Consider the following 20,988-nt stretch of genomic DNA (forward strand, 5'->3'; position numbering starts at 1 on the left):
TTTTTTTAATTTACGACACAGCACTGTGGCCGAGGGGTCAGCAAATCCAGGCTATGTTCTTTTCTTGTGTAGTTAGTAGGTTATTGGAGTTTTGTCAGGGTCATGTGGCTTCCTAGAACTGTGAATAATAGTGATTTATTGAGGAATCTAAATTGTCATTAAGTGAATTTTTAATGTTTGTCTATGCGTCTTGCGATTTGATGGTGACCAATCTAGGATGCACGCCACCTCTCGTCTAAGTAACCTGGGATTGAATACAGCTCAACCATGACACTGATGAAAATACACATTATAGAATCTAGCATTGATCACTGATCTCTGTATTGATCAAGCAAGTGTTAGTAGTGCTGCAGCTATTAATTGATTAACTTGAGTAATTCGATTAGATAAAAGACTCGACTTAAATTTTGCTGCTTTGAGTATTCGTTTAATTAAAGTGGCGTTGTCATGGTTTGTTTTGAAATTGTTTGCATTTAGTTTTATTGATTTGGGTGGATACACTGCCCTCTAGTGGCAAGAGTGAATATAACTCATTTCACATGGCTTACTCCATCTGCTCCCTGTTTAGACCAACATAAACTAAGCTTTTGTTTGAGCTAATGTTTTTTTTTTTTTATGCATTCATAATTTAGTTCATAGGTATATTCAGCCATTTTTTGTGGTAACGATTTGTTAAATGCATTGTTTAAAAAAAAAAAATTAGCATTTTATAGCATTTAAGCTAGCGGACTTTTGCTATGTAAATTAGCCATTTCTTCTTTTGTTGTACTTAGAGTCTCGCATAGTTACTTTTTTATACAATTTGAGGCACAGCTCAGTTATGTTGATTTTTTATGTTCCTTATCCGATTACTCGATTATTCGAACTAACTAACAATGATTAATCGACAACTGAAATGATCGATAGCTGCAAGGATATGGCTGAAATTAAGTGATTGGTTTTGGAATAAATTTAAGCGCACTACTTGGTTGCATAAATGAGAGTCAACTATGAGAAATTCCTCAATTCTAGTAGCATTATTCTGCTCAGTATACTAGCATTTTTTATTTTTTTTTAATTACATAAAAAATTTAATTCTTTGATTGTTATATTTTCCTGTAATTGATCAAAAATATTCAGTCAATAATGTAACCAACGTAAAAGTCCACCCCAAACAAAAAATAAATAATCAAGCCAGAAAAGCAGTTCATGTAAATTTGGGTTGGCTGCAATTGTGAAATCTTGGAATAACTAACAAATCTGCCTGATTGGTCCATACCTTGAAGGTGGGTAGCATCAAGGACATGTGACCCCCTCTTGAAATCAGGCCAAACGAGATGGGGCAGTGTGGCCTGAGCATACCAAGTCTGTCCAGACAGATACCATCCAGCTGCTCGTTGAGGCCCCAAGCATGCAAGCAGGACATGAAGAGTTTCGCCGTGTCCATTGTCAGGTTATATTCCAGAAGACTCAGAGACTTTGACTTCTCCTCGCGCCTCCTCATCTCCTCTTCTTCTTCCTCATCTTCGTCCAGTAGATGCTCCTTGATGGTCTCCTTCATTGTTTCCTTAACCTAATTTGAAAAGGAGATGTTAATATAAGGGATTAAAAACAAGTCTTTAAGTAGTTTTTTTTTTATGTTCATTGGACGTGATGTGATATTTGACCTCGATCGTCATCAGATTCGGACTTTTGAATGTAAAAATACAAACATAAAATGTAATATTTAATGTTATTGGCAATTTCGGATGATTGTGTGTCTATTCCTGACCTGCTTAAAGATCTTGTTGGCCAGGAAAGAGCCTCCCTTGTCAGCCCCAGCCTGGCTTTTTTGCAGGGTCTCAGGGGACACCAACATGGGATTTGGCCTCTGAGCTTCTTCTGTCAACAACTGGATGATCACCGCTTCCACGTCAAAGAATAGGACATGCATGTCTGGGTCTGTGAGGTTGGTCTTCATTGCTTGGACCACTAGTGCGTTGTGAGAGTATTTGGGCAAGTTTCCCTATTGAGGAGAAGGAACATTTAAAAAAAAAAAAAAAAAAAAAAAAAAAAAAGTCAATAAACGTCTAGTCACGCTAAAACACACAAATATATGTCAAAGAAGAAAACTTTCTAAATCTCATTTTAAGTAGAAGCCGTTGTCTGCTATGCATAATCATTACAACAATTCATTTTAAATCAATCTCACAAAAACAGTTATTTTAAGAGGAAAAATTATAAAATTATTCTTGGCCAGGTACCAGTGTTAATGGCGCTGTGTTTTACTGGATGAACATTGCCATCTAAAGGCTAAGGGCTACATTGCACTCAAGTATGACTAATGAACATGAAACACACTGCTTAGGCTCTTGTGATTTTTTTTAAATTTATGTATACATTCATGTATTAGGGCTATAAAATTTTAGGGGAAAAAAACAAACTTTCTGTATTCATTCATCAATATTTTTCTGACAAATATTGCAATCCAATTTGCGTTTTTTATATTTCATACTTTTAAATATATCAAACCACAATTCTGAATGAAGTAATTACTTTAACAGCAGTCTTAAGTTTTTATTTATTATTATTTTATCATTTCTGATTGGCCACCAAAGTCAGCAACGTAAGGTCGACATTGATTGGCGAATAGGTTTGTCACTCCAGTCACTCAAATGCGAGATTGGTAAAATTAAAAATAAATTAATACAAACTTCGCTTCATGCGGTTAGATTAGTCACAACCTCAATGTCAATTAAATGTACGTAACTCGTTCAGCTAAAAATTGAAACAAAAACAATTGTGTACAGGCTTCTTACAATGGTATGAAAAAAGTATGTGAACCTTTTGGAATTTCTAACATTTCTGCATAAAATCACCATCAAATGTGCTCTGATTGTCAAAATAACACAGATGAAAAAACAGTATCTGCTTTAACTAAAACTACCCAAAACATTTAAAGGTTTTTTTATTTTAATGAGGATAGCCTGCAAACAATGACAAAAGGGGGAAAAAATAAGTAAGTGAACCCTCTGCCTAAGGAAAATTAAAGAGCAATCGAAACCAATTTTTACCAAACATTTTAAGTCAGGTGTGAGCCCAAACACAGAGTTGTGGTTTAAAGCTGCCCTGCCCACTATAAAACACACACCCGGTAAGAATTGTATTGATGAAAAGCATTGTCTGATTTGCATCATGGCTCAGTCAAAACAGCTGTCTGAAGACCTGTGATCAAGGATTGTTGATTTGTATAAAGCTTGGAAAGGATAGAAAACCATCTCTAAAAGTCTGGATGTTCATCAATTGACAATCAGAGAAGTTGTCTACAAATGGACTTTGGCACTGTTGGTTCTCTGCCAAGAAAAGATGACACCAAGCGTTCACGCAGAATACTCAGATAAAAAAAGAACCTTAGAGTATCTGCTAAGGGCAGAGAAATCACTGGCAGATTCAGAAATCAATGTGCACACATCAACTACCGTAATTTCCTGAATATAACGCGCACTTTTTTTCCCCAAAATCAACTTGTAAAATCATGGTGCGCATTATAAACGGGTACATGGATGGAGACAGAAATATATATATATTACATATATATATATAAACCGATTTTTTTTTTTATTGACACGGCCACATTGTGTTGAAGAAACATATGCGGTGACCCGTTGCCGACCATTACGGTACGTGACGTCACAATTTTGTTTCGGTAATGCTTCACTCTAATCAGCCGAATGATTTCGTCTGTGTTAAATTCTGCTTTTTTTTCCCACTCTTCATAAAGCACAGAATTTAGTTTCTTGAACTCATTAGAGTCGACATTTATTGCAGCTCCGCAACTCGGACCATAACAAACGTAACAACAGACTTCCTGTGTGTGTCCGTCAACTATATCTGTCCCTCGGGGAACTCAAACCCAAATAACAATAGTTCCTATTGTTACTGTCGTGTTGACAGCGATGCGCTCTCACGGATTTCCGACTTACGTTCTCACTTTCATTTTACCGTATCAATCCATGGAAGAAACATTTATTCATCATGGTGAAACGAGCAACTTATACAGCAGCCTTTAAAAGAAAAGTCACATCTGTTTTGTTTTCTCCTAGATTCTGATAAGTTGGAGAAGTTGTCAAATCATATTATTACCGTACATATTGTCAGTTTATGGTAAAGTTTTGAACTACCAATGTCCTATGCTTCTGCTGTGTTTCACCAGTCAGTAAAATGACATTTCTGTATCTGTACACGAGCTCTGTTTTCTTGTATTCTTCTATTTATTGGTGCTAAAATTAGGGTGCGCGTTATAAACGGGTACAATAATTTTCCCTAGATTTTACAAGTAAATTTGGGGTGCGCATTATACACGGCTGCGCCTTTTATTCGGGAAATTACGGTATATGTAAAACTATGGCCAAGAATGGTGCTCATGGGAGGACCCCACAGAGGAAGCAATGCTGTCTAAAAAAAAATTGTTGCTCGTGTAAATGTTTGCAAAAAGGCCCTTGGGCACTCCACAGCAGTTTTTGCAAAATATTTTTTGGACTGATTAAACCAAAGTTGAATTGTTTGAGAGTAACACACAACATCATGTGTGGAGGAAAAATGCAACAGCTCCCAAACATCTCATCATCTTATCCCCACCGTGAAGCATGGTGGAGGGAGCATCATGATTTAGGGTTTTGCTGCCTCAGGGCCTGGGCAAGGTGCAATCATTAATGGAAGAATAATTTCAAGTTTATCAGGATGTTTTGCAGGAAAACCTTATGCCGTCTGTCAGACAGTTGAAGCTAAAAAGAGGATGGACGCTGCAACAAGACAATGATCCAAAACACAGAAGTAAATCAACTTCATAATGGTTACAGAAGAACAAAATACACGTTCTGGAGTGGCCAAGTCAAGCCATTGAAATGCTGTGGCATGACGTTAAGACAGCGCTTCATGCCAGACATCCTAGGAAGTGTCTGGTTGAAGTTATTGCTGTAATAGAGGGGGGCTACACAATATTAAATGTGATGGTTCACTTAAGATATTTTCCCCCTTCTGTCATTGTTTGCATCCTATCCTCATTAAAATATTAAAACCTATAAATGTTTGGGTGGTTTTAGTTAAAGCAGACACCTTTTTCATCTGTGTGATTTTGACAAAGATCAGATCACATTTGATTGTGATTTGATGCAGAAATGTGAGAAATTCCAAAAGGTTCAGATACTTTTTCATACCACTGTATATCAACGCTATACGATAACTCTGGAGTAAATTTACTCTTTTACAATTTTAAGATTCCGCATGACTCTTCAAAGACCAACAACTGCACGTTATCAATTGGTAATCGCTTTTCCACTCTGGCCATATTATTTACCTAAGAAAACAAAAGCCCAGTTCAGCAAAATGCCAGAGGACAAATACAAAGTCACATATTGACTTTCTTACAATTGACTAAAAGCTGTAACTGTAAACACAGATGATGGCTTGTAGTTGACTGGACCTAGTATTTGTGCAGAGTGAGAGCATGACATTTCATGGTCATTATCTTTCATCACAGACGGCAGGGGAGAACGCACGGCCACTCACACGGGATGGTGAATGGTTTTGACCCATGATGTTTATAGTTATTTGAGAAAAATGACCCTGGGGTGGGTCGCAACAACAACAATAAATTTGATGTATTTTTGATATAGCAAGGTACGAAAAATGCAGCTGTTGTGTGGTGGCCTTTTCAAAAAAGAACTGTAATTATGAGGGCTTATGAGAGGAAAATCCTGGGAGACATCTCCAATAAACAAACATGGGAAAGAATACAACAAAAACTATCTCGTAAAAGTAACATAAAAGCAGGGTAATATTATAAAAATATACAGCTAATTCATGTGGCTGCTATCGGTTTTGTGATAAGCACATCTCACTCATGGATGATTGAGTCAGAATTTGCAGCTTGAAAACCTAATCTCTCAACTCTGAACATTGTGAGCAAACCCATTTTGTTCTGTTAAAGAGTAAAGATTTTCAATGTTTGGAGGTTTGCAACAAAACTAAAAGATTTGAGTCCCAGCATCTACACAATTAGATGAACGATACCAGCACCAGTCTAATCACTTTTCAGTAAAACAATTTCTATTTCCGACTCCGTTGCAGTACCTTATTGAACTTCATTGAAATAAGACTGTACCTTGTCAGCGTTGTCTGCCGCCAGCAGATTGGTGGCAAGTGTTTGCAGTTTGTGCTGAGCCATGTTCTTTAGTGCCGCCAGGCTCCGGCGAGTCATTGCTTGCTTCAGGTTCACTGCCGAATGGCTCAAGGCATCCACTGTGGCAGGAGCCAGCTCATCACAGGCATTGAGTATTTCTACAGCAGTTATACCCATTACACAACGGTCCAAGGCCCCTGCAGACATCAAGTTGGATTTAATGGCATTAAATTAAGTAAAAAAAAAAAAAAACATGAGAATTATTTGTTTTTACAGGCTCTCTGCAATGTTCAAAGACACATTTATGACTTTTAAATACTTTGAGACCATAATGAATAAAATTTAAGACCCACTTCACATTGATACCTGCAAAAATCTAGATAAGTAAAATTGTCCAAAGGCCCAGTATTACTTACAAAGTACAGTCATGTGAAAAAATATTAGAACACCCTATGGAAGTCTGTGTGTTTTCTAACATATTTGGTCATATGCATATTTAATATCATTTTTACCAATCTTGAGAGATTTAGGTAATAGAACTAAAGAATCAAAACTGAAAAAAATATTTTTTTTTTTAGAACTTTCTGTAAAATGTAATTTTAAATAAATGCAATTTCTGTTGAGAAATAAAGTAGGACACCCCCACATTCAATCCCACTCAAAATGGCTAAAATCACACAAAGCTATATCACATCAGGTGCACATGATTAGAGCATCATAACCCAGTGTTTTGAAGGAGGCTTGCCTTATTTAAACCTCACATTTTGTTTGGTGTACCCCTGACTGTTGAAGTGAGAGAAAACACCACGGTGAGATCAAAGGAGCTGTCTGAGGGCTTCAGAAAGAAGATTGTAGACGCTTATGAGTCTGGTAAGGGATTTCAGAAGATCTAATTAAATAAAATAAAATCATCCATTCCGCTGTCCGGAAAATAGTCTACAAGTGGGGGACATTCAAACCACCTGCCAACATGCCCATGTCTGGCTGTCCAAGCAAGTTCAACCCAAAAGCAGACCGCGAGACGCTAAAAGAAGTCTGCAAAAAAACTAAAATGTCATCACGGGACCTACAGCGGGCTCTTGCTACTGTTGATATGACGGCGCATGCCTCTACAATCAGAAAGAGACTTCACAAGTTGGAGGTGAGCAAGGAGGAAACCTTTGCGCTCCAAGAAGAACATGAAGACCAGACTGAAGTTTGCCAGACTAAATGTAGACAAAGACCAGTACTTCTGGAAATAATGTTCTTTGGACAGATTCATCTAAAATTGAATTATTTCCGACACTAGAACAGAGGACATGTTTGGCGTAAGCCCAATACAGCATTCCAGGAAAAGAACCTCATACCAACTGTGAAGCATGGAGGTGAAAGTGTCATGGTTTGGGGATGCTTGGCTAGAGAATGACCTGGCCAGCTCAACATCATAGAATCTACCATGAATTTTATCGTGTATCAGAGGGTGCTTGAGGAACATGTGAGATCATCTGTGAAAAACAGCAGAACTGGACGCTGCAACATGACAATGACCCAAACCATAGCAGTAAATCCACCAAGGACTGGCTGAAAAGGAAGAAATGGAGAGTCCTGGAATGGCCAAGTCAAAGCCCAGATCTTAATCCCATTGAGATGCTGTGGGGTGACTTACAACGTGCTGTACATGCAAGAAACCCCTCAACATCTCATAGCTGAAAATATTCTGTGTTTTGGAATGGGGCAAACTTTCTTCAGACCAATGTCAAAGACTGGTAGATGGCTACAAAAAGCGTCTCACTGAAGTTATTTCAGCCAAAGGGATTAACACTAGCTATTAGGTGGTATTAGGTATAATAACTTTTTCCTCAGTTAAAATATGCATTTTTGTTGATATATTTGGTTAAATGAGTAAAACAATGCTATTTTTTGTTGTTTGCTTGCAATTAAATAACTTTCTTTTCCGGAGATATAAAAATAAGATCAGACATTGATATGTGAACATTTCTTAATAAAGAACTGAATATGGGTGTCCTCATTTTTTCACATGACTAGATATGAATTTATTCCCAGCTCTTTCACACTATAATACAAAATGCTTAACCTAACCAAAAACAGTACAGCTTTCTCTCTTGTGAACCACAAATGGAGTTTGCTGCTGGCATTTTATGACTGCCTTGTGCTTTTCAGATTTGCAATGGGATTCCAATGCCTTGATACCTAAAGTTCCAATTTTTAAAATGTTCTTGCACAAAGTGGAGAGTGCTTCATATGAGTTTCCCTCCACCGGCTTCAACCATGCGCTGGACTGTACTTAAATTTGCATTTACCCATGGAATAACTGTAAATAGGTTCTGCAAAGATTTCTCCGCTATGACTAAGTTGTCAACATGCAACTGTGCGCGCACAGCAAAACCTGCTTGCGTTCGATTTTGACTGGACAGCACAGGTAGTTCTGCTTTGTAGTTCTGTTATAGCCTCCTCAAAAATTAAAATTTTAAAAATGTGACTGAATTTTATGCATGTTCTAAATTAAAGTAACGTCAATAGGATTTTTAAGACCTTTAAAATTGTTTAATTAGATTTTAGGACAGTTTTAGTCATTTTAAAGCGTTAAATTCAAATTATTGGATTTAAGACTTGCGGATACCCTGTTTTAATCCAGTTATCCAATTTTAGCCATTCAGATTGTCGTTTCTCTTGCCTCATTCCAGTCACAGAGTTGCTTGCTGCAGTTATCCATCATCCCTATTTTTCTATAAATATAAAATTTTCTTTTATCCCCTATACCTCACTGGAGCTCATCATAATGCTCACTAACATCAGTTGTCTTAAATTCGATTCAGGTCACAGTCATCTCTGGCTACAACAATCCCCTGCCCTCACAAAACAGAGGTTTAGAAGAGAACCCATTAGCTGCAGACAAACCTGATATAAGGATTGGCTCTAAGTATTGAGTAAGAAAAGAAGTGGTACCATTAAAGTGTGTTCTGTGTGTTCATGCAATAGTGCCATAGCTCACAGTCTCCGTCTATGTGTATGCCTCTCTCTAGCATGTTTTTTTTCTCACTCACTTTCTCATACACATTCTTTAATTTCACACTCAGTTACCCTGCAATCGCTCAGCACTACAGCTTATTCTGGTTCCAAATACACAAAAACAGAGACATGCAGGCACACACTCAAATGCACAGCTTTTCTCTATGATGTAATTGAATGTTATGTTTATTCTAGCATCTAGTATTTTATAACCAGTCACCTACCGTACTGCCCTACACTAACACGCATCTGTTGAATTGTGCTGACAGCAAAGTTGTATGTTGAACAAAATGTTTTCCATCAGGAAACAAATTAAATCTTAAGAATAATTCCAAATACATTTGTTTAAAGTATTTTACTACCAAAAAAAATGAGGGTTCAACCTTGTGAAATGTGACCTTCCATTTAAAGATGCACCGATACCTATCAGCAAGGGGGGGCCCATCCGACCCGAAATGGTGGTATCAGTATCGGCGAGTACCAACAAAGAGAGCGCCGATACCATTTACCGGTCCAGTATTAAAACACTTGAACGCAGCCTTTTTTTCTCCTGACCCTCACTACACTCTCTGTTGTGTGATGACACGTGATCACTTTGCATGCCAAGAAGCTATCGCTATTGGCCTGCTCCAGACCAATGACAACAGGCCAATAGCCACTCTTAACCAATCCAGGGGCAGCTTTTTCATATGTAGGAAAAACAAACTAAAAGTGGAAAATGTCAGCGGTCTGGACATATTTCAGCTTATAATCTCCGTCGAGTACAAGAACTGCTTGCAAGATTTGAGGCTTGAAAGTTTACAGAGGTGGAGTTAAATCGGCCAAATACCTCGAACCTGATAAAACATTTGAAGATGAAACGTGAACAAACACAAAGAGTTTGAGGCTACAAGAGCAGCAACTGCTACAAAGAGAAAGGTAAACTCACTTCGTTTAGTTTTATTGTATTTTACTGAAAGAAATGCCGCCGTAATTTAAGACCTGTTTCAAAAGTAGGGCTGCCACCTTTCAAAAACAGAAATAAGGGACGCCCCCTCGCGCCCAAAGCCGTACAGGTGACGAAAAAAAAGGGACATCCCCAAAACTCCCAAAATGCATAGGAATATATCTATATACACATATTCCGTATTGGCTCAATACAGAACACAACTTTTAATTCCCAAATTGGAACAATTCTTTATTTCAAAGGACGGGTTGCAAGCCTATCCAAAAGTGCTGTAGAAGTACGCAAAGTAAGCTAAGCTAAGTGGCTAAGAGTGTGTTGCTGCTAGTGCACAGAGATGGAGGCTAATAGAGAGACAGGATGCTGTGGTCAATTATTATTACTTATATAATTTCATAAAAGTTGCACTGTTTGGCCTTTGAGTGCCAAAACTCAGGATTTAAAAAAGTTTATTCGTTATTTATTCATTGTAGTTTTATTGTATTACTGTTAGGCTCGTTCTATACATGTTTTAATTTCACGAATTTTACTATTTTGGCATTTGAGAGCCAAAGGTTTATTTAACTGATGTCACCCATACCAGTTATTCAATAAAAAGTTCTGGACTCAGTTTGTGTAAATATAGATATAAATGTCAAACAAATTGGTATCGGTGCAACACTACTTCCATTATTTATTCCATTCTTATTATAACATGTCACTGAATGACATCTCTTACCTGTATCCATCTGCCAGACATAAACGGAGCCATCAGAACATCCAACAACTAGGTAGTCATCTGCCGGGCGCCACTTGATCACTTGTATTGGGAACAGGTGCCGGGATGCAAGCATGATGCACTTTCTTTCTCTAAGACTGAGCAGGCCAACCGAGTGGTCGCTGGCAACAGAGCATACGCAGTGTTGCACCCTAGTCTACAGAGAAAACATGACCGTAGTTGTTTCAAATGTTGGTAAATTGAGAAGCAAGGGCTTATCTGTTGTGTGTCAGAAAATAAACTGTAGGAGAACTCACGCTGCAGTTTTCTGGTGGGACAATGAGTTGTGTTATCTCTCCTCCATGGACACAGAAAATATGCTTCATTTCTCCGGTGAAAATGTCCCAAACAATGACAGAAAAGTCCACACCACCCGACACCAAAGAGCGCTGATCATAGCGAGGAGATATCTGGTATGGATACAGTACACATGTGACCTTATTCCTGTGACCTCGGAGTGTACGATGGGGTGGCCATCCTGCAGAGAACACAAAGGTTACAAAGGTAGTTTTGTTGCCTTTCTGGCTATAGATTTGCATGTAGCCAATTTTAATATATCAAATTCATAGAGCGCTTTTCAAACAATGTTAAAATGCTTAACAGTAGCGGTCTGCCAACACTTCAATTATTAGATTCGAGATCCGACACGTGACAATTCAAAAACGATTATTTTCCCTAATAACTTAATGACAGCTGCTGCTAGCGGAATGAAATTCTGGACACGTCTGCCGCCGGACACCATAAGGGACGCACAAGGTTAGGATGGCTGCAGTGGAAGTTACTGAGCGAGAGATTTACTCCTGTTCAAAAGATCCAAAAATAAATTTGTGTATAAGACAGGCAGGGACCCGGCGGTTGCACTTTGGGTCCTCTTCTGTGCACAAGTTATTTTTTAGAGCGAGAGGAGAAGAGAGATAGTTTGTTGCTCCTTGCCTTTCAATTGTCCAGCAGTAGGTTCAAGTTGCATTAATTGGAAAATGTCCATAGTGTGTTACTAAATTCAGTGTGTGTCTATAAGAGGTGAGTACACGAACTCTCTTGTACTGTTTAGCCTTTATTGTTGTTTTTGAGATGTTACTAGTTAGCGCCGAGTGCTATGCTAATTAGCTAATTTGCTAACGTGTATTTCCATGTCTTTGTGCGTTGTTTGGTGGTGTACAAAATTTACCCCTGATGCAGAACGTGTAAAACCAGGATTGAGTACAGCGGTAACGCTACAAACATGCGAAATAGTACAGCAATCTGTGAAAATAAAGGATATTGGTTTAAAAAAAAAGTGTTATTTCTGAAAGGCACTTTGTTTCCAGAAAATGTGGACTTCATTCCACCAGTGTTTACTTTATTGTATTGTTGAGAGAAATAAACACTGCCTTTGAAACAGCTAATATTTTTGTACCTTCTTGTAAAAGAGCAGCTTAAGGTCAGCTTTGTGTTGTATAGGCATGTTAGGCGCTTTCGCACTGTTGTAACGATACGCAGTTCCTCGACCCTTTTGGGGGTGGATGACGTCATTTTGTGTGTTCGGATATGTAGGAACCTAGGACGCGGACCTCGTCTTCTGAGCTACATTTTTGCTCCGACTCTGAAGTGAGTACTTTCCGCGGGGCCGCAGGAACGATATTACGTAGCTCTTTGGTGATTCGCTGAAATCAGCGGCAAACATGCCCCTTACTTTTCGCGCATCACGTGAACACTTACATCCTTAGTAAACACGTCAAATACATTGTTTTACACTTACCCGTAGCCTCCTTTGTCTTCTACGGTCGTCTGCTACCCTTTCGGTCTCCACGAAACAAAGAAACATTTCTTGCCTTTGGCTCTGTTGTCTTTTAATGTGCGGTACCAGTCTCGTCGTTAGACGCTGGGATTGCTCGCTGATGGAAACGATTCCCTTCAAACATGCAAGAATTGCTGCGGTGTCTTCAACGGTCTCCATTTCGTTGTCTTCCGTTTAGCTTATGCGCCGCTGCTTGGTGTGGCGACTGGCGAGTAAAAAATGCGTCACTGGCGCAGACTAAAACGTCACAGCAGGTCGTATTGGGCGTAGTACCCCATGTGCGAACACGACTGCTTCGCGAAGGATAGCTCCTCGAACTACAGGAGGGCGGGATAGTTAAAGGAGCCAAGTACTCAAATTCCTACAGTGCGAAAGCGCCCATTATAAGTACTGCCTTTGAAATGGTTAATGTTTTTGGACTTTCTCGTAAAAAAAAAAAATAAATAAAAAAAATAGCAGCTTAAGAGCAGCTTTTTGTTGTATGGGCATGTTTCCATTGTTCCTGTTGAATCATTATGATATTTTAAATAAATAATTGACATGAATTGGTTTGGCTACTTTATTAATTAATGATGTATGATGCATCGATAATTGTGATCATCGTCAATCCGTGATCATCGTTCAATGATCGAATCATAGCACCCTGAATTGTAATCGAATTGAATCACTGGGTGCCTTAGATGGCACACACCCCTACATAACAGGTTAAAATTATCTAGATTCACCACACAATACCGATCAGTCACACAGTCAGTCACTCACTAATTCATTCCAACATAAAAGCTCAACTCACTGGCAGAAATGCTTCTGAAAAAAAATCTCTTTACCTCTTCTAAGCATGTGTTCTCCTTGCAGTAATTGAACAATTGCGGTCTGAGTAGCAGGAACCAAAATAATGCTACCATCCTCTCTTCCACACACTAGTCGACCCTGGGAGGGTATGTAGACACTAGCCGTCACCTGAAAAAAGCAAGCATAATTTTCACGGATAGTAACAGATTATATAGCAGCAGACGTTCAAATTTTAAACTACTGCATAAGAAATACTGTATGTTCTCGCACTGGCTCTAACCTTAATGGGTTCATCTTTGCTAGGTAAGACACTGAGCTGGTCAATGATACCAGAAGACACAGGAATCAATTTGTCAAATGCCTCTTGCAGACTGATGGTGGATGAGACTTGGAGCTCTAGGGATTGAGAGACATACAGCATAATGAGTATAGATATATTTAAATTTGCTGATACAGTTGCATTATGCATACAGCTAATGTTATCAAACTGAGGTCCTCAGGCCATAGCTTTAGAGTCCCCAGAATAAACGTTCAATGCATTATTATTTCGCAATCATGGCCCTGGATGGACGCCTTACGAATAGCCAAATTCAAGTCAGTTTCACCTCAAAACTGAACTCTTCTAGACTTTCATTGGTGTGTGTATGTTTTACAATAGTACGGGAAGAAAAGTAATTTGTTTAAATGAAACAAAAGAGTAAGGAAAAAAAGCACACACATACGCAGTGGACACAATTCGTAGTTTGAGACCAGCAGATTAACTGGCAAATTTGTTCCATTTAATTCCTGCTAACCACCAGAGAGCAGTGATCATTCAGTGCTTTCAGCAACACGCTCTGGCAGTCATACAAGATTCATAGAACCATCGTTGCATTCGTATCATAACATTTTGTTATCAATCATTATTACATACTGTGATTGTTTTTTTAATGTATTTTTGTGTGTGTGTGTGGGGGGGTAACACATGAAAAAATACTTTTTGGTGGGTTATCTGTACATAGGGGTGTAACGGTACACAAAAATCTCGGTTCGGTACATACCTCAGTTTTGAGGTTACGGTTCGGTTCATTTTCGGTACAGTAAGAAAACAAAATGCAAAATATAAATGTTCTAGTTGTTTATTACACACCTTTGTGCTTTCAACAATAGGAACATTAGCCTATACAAAGCTAGAATTGTGCTCAAAAAGTAGCGGGTATTTTGAGATAATCCAACAACAATTTGCCTTTCAGACCCCGTGTATTGGTCAGTTTTCTTTCTGAAAGAAAGAAGAAAAAAGAAGTCCCGAATAAATTTAACTGTGTAAGCAGGATGTGTGCATTCTCATTATTTAATTACAGGTGTTTTAGCTCATTTCAATTTATTTTATTTAAATGGCCTATTATTTATTTTACTATGTGTTTATATTTTACAAATGTGATGTACTATTCATTTATATTTTATATTTTATGTTGTATAACTTTAGGTCCTATGTGAATATTAGTTCCTACTTGTTTTGTTGTGGTAGGAGGGTTTTGTATTGAACACAGGGCTGTGTTGGTTATTATGATAGCAGAGAAAACAGCAATAAATCAACAAAGACAAGTCAACTGTGCCCCGATCTACCACTCAAGAGATTTGATGGACTCAAAAAGTGGGTTACGAGTGCATATTAGTTTGAAAATCGACCGGATCCACCGTATTTTTACACGAGTGACTTCCGGTCTGCCCGATCCTAGCTACCGGTAGTAGTATTGACGCAGGAGGGCCGCGTCTCGCGTCAAATAATAAACTCTGCCGTTCTTTTCGCGTACATCGTGTTGAGCCGCTTCTGGGACGCGTCTAACACGTGGCCGCACTGTGACTGGTGTGCATTGGCTGACTGACTTTAACGCCCACGTTTCACTGCGTTCTCGTGGCAAACACGTTGTCACGCCGTTGACGTTTCTGGGTTATACTGTCCTACCGTGTTGGTCCTCATTATAGTAGAGAAGACGGAGTAAATATAATCTACACAAAGAAACTGTAACCCAATCGACTCACAGCCTCAAAAAGGGTTACATTACGTCAGAAACTCGTTCGGTACGCCTCCGTTCCGAACCGAGCACCACGTACCGAAACGGTTCAATACAAATACATGTACCGTTACTCCCTTATGACCGTACATATTCAAAAATGTTGGTGGTTTTAAAATATGTATATTTTTAATTATATATATTTTTTTAATAATTTGTGAATTTTCACTCAAAACGGTAGAATCCACTACCTATTCAAAGTAAATAGCAAGGGTCCACTGAGTTAATGCAAAAGTTCTCACTTCTAGTAATTTATGCAGATAAAAAATAAATAAATAAATGAACAAATACTAATTTGTAGTGAGCTGCACTTTTGTTTCGTTCTGACAACTAATTTATCCATACCTTTTGGAGCGGACAGTGGCCGTGGAGGCGAAGAGTCTGGGATGCTCCAAAGAGACAGCCTCCCTGCAGAGTCTCCCTGGATCAGTAGCTTGTAGAATGGCTCCCGTCGACCAAAGAAGAAGCGAGTCACAGGAGGACATATCAGGAGCTAGATATGGCAGAATGTGGCGGGACATATGATGCCATGTGTAACCTGACACGTCAAATTATGTAACATGTAAAATGTAAAACAATTGAGCCCTGAAGCAGTTGGATGATGTCCCTCGTATTCAGTTATTGAACATTTTGATACACAAGATTCAAGTCTGAGCTCTTAGGGAAAAAAAAATATCTCACGGGTTGAGAAAGGCAGTGTATTTAGCAGCCAAGCACCCTCGACATTGAATCAGACTGCCTCCTTATAATTTCTGCGGACTATCGGCATTGTAATTATAGTCGACCATCATACACCCGGTGTCACAGCAAAGATGCTTTTTATACAACGTCTATACCAGTGGTTCTTATCCTGGGTTCGATCGAACCCCAGGGGTTCGGTGAGTAAATCTAAGGGGTTCGGCGAAGGCAAAGTAGCTTTTTAGACCAGATTTTGAATTTACAGGTTTAATCCAATTCCTTTAAGTGCTGGTCCTCGATTTGAAGAGAGGAGGTTTGCTCAGTGGGAGGTTGACTCGCACTTGGTAAGAAGGAATACAACACACCAATGGGCAGGTCTTAAATTTTGACCTGGTTATAAAACATGCTTTCAAAATGAGAAGAATTTTGAACAAGAACTTGCTAAATTATTAGCTTACAAGCTTAGATATATCGATTTCTAATTAGGAAAAAAAAAACTTTATCATCTAATCCCGAAGGGTTCGGTGAATCCACATGTGAAACTAATAGGGTTCGGTACCTTTAGCAAAGTTAAGAACCACTGGTCTATACAATGGCATTGAAATCCATTATAATTTATTGTTTAATGAGTCGATGACCTTGAGCAGGTATGAAACAATCATTCAATTATATTCAATAGAAGGCCTCTCCTTCAAGCAGCTGCTGATCTTTAAAAACTAAAATACAGCTCCATGCTTCAAAGTATGTATGATTTTATTTGTGTATTTGGTTACTTTAAAGCAGGGGTGTCCAAACTTTTTGCAAAGTGGGACAGATTTGGTGTGGTAAAAATGTGGGGGGCCAATCTTGGCTGACGTCCTTTACATACAACAATATATTTAAGCAAATTTTAGCAAGCCATTCTGTGTGTCACATTTGCTTTATTATTATTATTTTTTAATTAATATTTTCAACAATCTCGCAAATAGCCTTTGTAGTGTTCTTTCGACTCTCGGGCTCTTGCGAAATACTGCTGCTGTGAAATTGAGCTAGCTTCAAGTTGCTTCAATTTCTCGCTGCGTATCTTCCCAATAATCTTGTCGTACATGTCAGCGTGTCTTGTTTGGTAATATCGCCTCACAATGAACTCGTTAAAAACATCAACTGTCTCTCTGCAAATGAGGGAGACACAGTTGTTGCGTATTTTAGTGAAGAAATAGTCAAATTTCCAAGGGTCGGACGTCGCAGTCAACGTTCTTTTTTTTTGTTGTCTGTCGCCATTTTAGAAAATTGGGAGGACAGGATCACACGGGATAATGTTGCTTAGGGTGCTGCTGCCTTTTAGTGGGTAAATGAGGAGCAACATTTAGTATGTAGGCTACTTCATATGCTGGTTGATTTTTTGACGGAGGCTGGTGGCCGGATGAAATTTGACCAAGGGCCGCATTTGGCCCCCGGGCCGGACTTTGGACATATTTGCTTTAAAGGGATCCAAGGATAGAAAGACATGTAGTTCTAAGAACATAAAAGCTAGTACGAGTTATACTAATTTCATAATAGAACCCCTCCTAATGTTTTCATTTTAATAAAATGTGTAAAATTATTTTAATTAGCAGGTCGCCATTATTGTTGTTGACGTCGCAGCGCAGTGACGTCACATGGGCTCGCTGCCGCACTTCCATAGTGTCACTCGTGAACTACATATCCTGTTGTCCGTTCTGCCCTTCCAATTTGAACCCGAAAGTAATGTTAATGAGAAGGATAGCCCTGTCGATATTTCACAAAACGAGCAGCAAAAGCAAAATGAACATCAAAAATGGGATGAGAGGAGTAGCGTACATGTGTCAAGTTCGTTAGTGACAGCTAGCACTCCTGCTCTAGTGACAGAACCAAAGAGTGATATGAAAAAAATGTTTGCAGATCTTCACGGTAAACTATTGTAGGGCTGCAGCTATCTAATATTTTAGTAATCGAGTAATCGACTGAAAATTCTATCAATTAATCGAGTAATCAGATAAAACATATATTTTTAGGTGAAGAGCAATTATGAAATATACATGAGAAAACAAGACATTTCATCTAATATTCAACCATTTTCAGTCAATCAATGTCTTTATTTTAAAACAGCCAACAATTGCATCTCAGATGTAACTAGAATTAAAAAAAGACATTCACTGCTTTCACTCAAAAAAACTTTTAGATCTTATGAAATATATATATATATTTCTTACCTAAAAATGCCATTACGCTTAATAACACACATCAGTTAAAAGTTAGATGTTTTTTCCCACGTGTTTCAATTGAATTTCTACTTTTGTCAAGCTATTTTTCTAGTTAAGTTTTAAGTTAGTCTAAACTGTAAGTCCTGATAGGATTTTGAGTTTTTGCAGTGTTCAAAATAAATGTATGATACCTGCTGTATTGGAGCACATTAGGGACCAGTGCTACTTGGTGTTTAATCCAGCAAGGACTACTGAACTAAAATTGACAGTTAGAATTATTAAGTTTTTATTTTACACCCTCATTTCTCTACAGCGCTGTTTTCACAGATTAAATATAGCCTGTATGAAAGACACGTTAGCCCCTTATCGACAGTGGTCATAATTAATAGAAACCTAGCCCTCCGCAGGGCTAACGTTACGTGAGCGAGTGACAGTAACGTTAAACTTATTTATTAGCGATTAGAAGTCTACTGCTTTAAGATGGCGGCTGTTTTTACTAATGCCGCTGACTCTGTCATTTTGCATCGAGTTCAACATACATGTGATCTCTATGAGACGCATCAGACGCTATCTGCTACCACTGTAGCATCATGCGGGCTAGTTTTTAGCAACATCGGCGTCGTGTGTAGCGGCTGTCGGCTGCAGTAAGTTTTAAAAAAAAAAAAATTTTTTTTTTTTTTATTGCTTCTTCCTCTACGCACGTGACATCAACGCATTGTCCCGCATTAAAAGGTACTCCGGGCAAAACGTGACGCTTAGAGCTGTTAAAATGAAATGATTACTCGAGGTGAATACAATTACTCGGATCAGTTTTTAAACTCGAGTTACGAGTATTCGTTTCAGTTCTAAACTATTATGTGATTCAATTTATTCCAATATTATTGTAACGTCTACAAAGTGTCACCCGCTTAGTAAAGTTTCAATTCTTTATTTTGTGAACTTATACAACACACGGCTGCTGTCTGCCGCACCTCCGTAAGTCACGCAGTGAATTAAGGAACGCAAGCAAATACCACCAATATAGTATAACCCGATTCTTTACATTATTATGGAGATAGTTAGCATCCAGAGCTGTCGTGTGGATGGCATTAGTACACACACACAGCGGTTTGATTTTTTTGCATCACCTTATTTTTGTCACCTAAATGCGCTGTCCACGTCATCGATGATCATCCTGCCTGTGTCTCAGTTTATCAAATGTTGCTCCCGAAACTCCGGAAGCTTGCTTAAAAATGAATGAATAAATGTTTTAAACTTAGTTCGATTGCTGGCTATTCGCATAATTTTCTGCCCAACAGGTTATAATGACGCCTTATTTTGCACATTGAGATCTAAGAGGACTGTCGTTTACTTAAAGCACGTGAGACACATTGTGAGCAAATGTGATTCTCTTTTCCACTCCTCACTGGCGCTGCAATAAGGGAGCGTTTAAGACCACACACTTTTGGCAACAATCATGAAACGCCACAATGGCCATGTCATTTTTTTCTTCATCGATAGTATGTGTATTGTTTATCAATCAACTGGCTACAATCAGTAACTCAAGTCCTCAAATGAAAAGCAACAAATGGTTCGCGAATGCGGAAGCGAGGCTTGACCACAAATTAAGACAACAAATGCAGAGGGGTTGCGTACAACGGTTTATTGAACACAGACAAAAAACACGCGATCACGAAACGGGAGACAACAGAAAAAAACAGAGGGAAAACAGCGGTGAGAAGCTGTAAAAGTGAGGCGGAAAAAAAATTGTGAACTCAAATAACTGCACATGGCAGAGGATTCAAATAACCAGGGAAGCAGGAATAGCAGGAATATGAAAAAAACCCAGGCAAAGTCGCTTATTACCCGGGAAGCAAGCTTCCGGACACTCGGGAGCAACATCTTATAAACAGAACAGGATGATCATCGACGACGTGGACAGCGCCTTTACGTACAAAAATAAGGTAAGGTGAAGCAAAAACATAATCAAACCGCTGTGTGGATGCCAACAATCTTCATAATAGTATTGGAATAAGTTGGACCGCACAATAGTTTACCGTGAAGATCTGCAAACATGTTTTCACATCATTTTCCTGCTCCGTCACTGGAGCAGGAGTGCTAGCTGTCACTAGCCAACTTGACACATGTAAGCTATTCTCCCATCCAATTTTTGATGTATATTTTGCTTTTGCTGCTCGTTTTGTGAAATATCGACAGGGCTATCCTTCTTATGAATATTACACTCGGGTTTAAATTGGCAGGGCAGAACCGATGACATGTTTATGTAGTTCACGAGTGACACTGTGGAAGCCCGGCAGCGAGCCCATATGACGTAACCACACTGTGACGTCAACAACAATAATGACGACCTACTGGTTAATTTTTTGGCTTAAAATTTTACAAATTTTATTAAAGCGAAAACATTACGAAGGGTTTTAATATCAAATTATTATAACTCGTACTAACATTTATCTTTTAAGAACTACATGTCCTTTTAACCAAGGTTCCCTTTAAAAAAGTAACTGACCTGTTTGTCTGTTAGGTTCTCTATGCTGTAGATCAATGGCGGTATAGAGCCTTCTTTTTTGCCCACATCACTGCGGAAATGTTCACTCGCAGGTAAACAGCTGAAAAGCAAAGATAGTTAAACACACGTTAC

The 20,988-nt window shown here is 38.6% G+C and overlaps 1 protein-coding gene across 2 annotated transcripts in view; it reads right to left on the reverse strand.

The window, feature by feature from the left end:
- Nucleotides 1–20,988, reverse strand: part of LOC130905186 (WD repeat-containing protein 7) — a 129,062-nt gene that overhangs the window by 103,819 nt on the left and 4,255 nt on the right. For both annotated transcript variants that reach the window (XM_057818320.1, XM_057818319.1), the window contains exons 9-17: nt 20,857–20,956; nt 15,817–15,964; nt 13,698–13,813; nt 13,453–13,585; nt 11,106–11,326; nt 10,810–11,005; nt 6,122–6,336; nt 1,751–1,984; nt 1,259–1,552 (exon numbers count right to left, since the gene is read on the reverse strand). In XM_057818320.1, coding sequence (XP_057674303.1) covers nt 1,259–1,552; nt 1,751–1,984; nt 6,122–6,336; nt 10,810–11,005; nt 11,106–11,326; nt 13,453–13,585; nt 13,698–13,813; nt 15,817–15,964; nt 20,857–20,956 — 1,657 coding nt within the window. The remainder of the gene's footprint in view (nt 1–1,258; nt 1,553–1,750; nt 1,985–6,121; nt 6,337–10,809; nt 11,006–11,105; nt 11,327–13,452; nt 13,586–13,697; nt 13,814–15,816; nt 15,965–20,856; nt 20,957–20,988) is intronic.

This window comes from Corythoichthys intestinalis, chromosome 17 (genome assembly GCF_030265065.1).
Source record: "Corythoichthys intestinalis isolate RoL2023-P3 chromosome 17, ASM3026506v1, whole genome shotgun sequence".
NCBI classification, from domain to species: Eukaryota; Metazoa; Chordata; class Actinopteri; order Syngnathiformes; family Syngnathidae; genus Corythoichthys; species Corythoichthys intestinalis.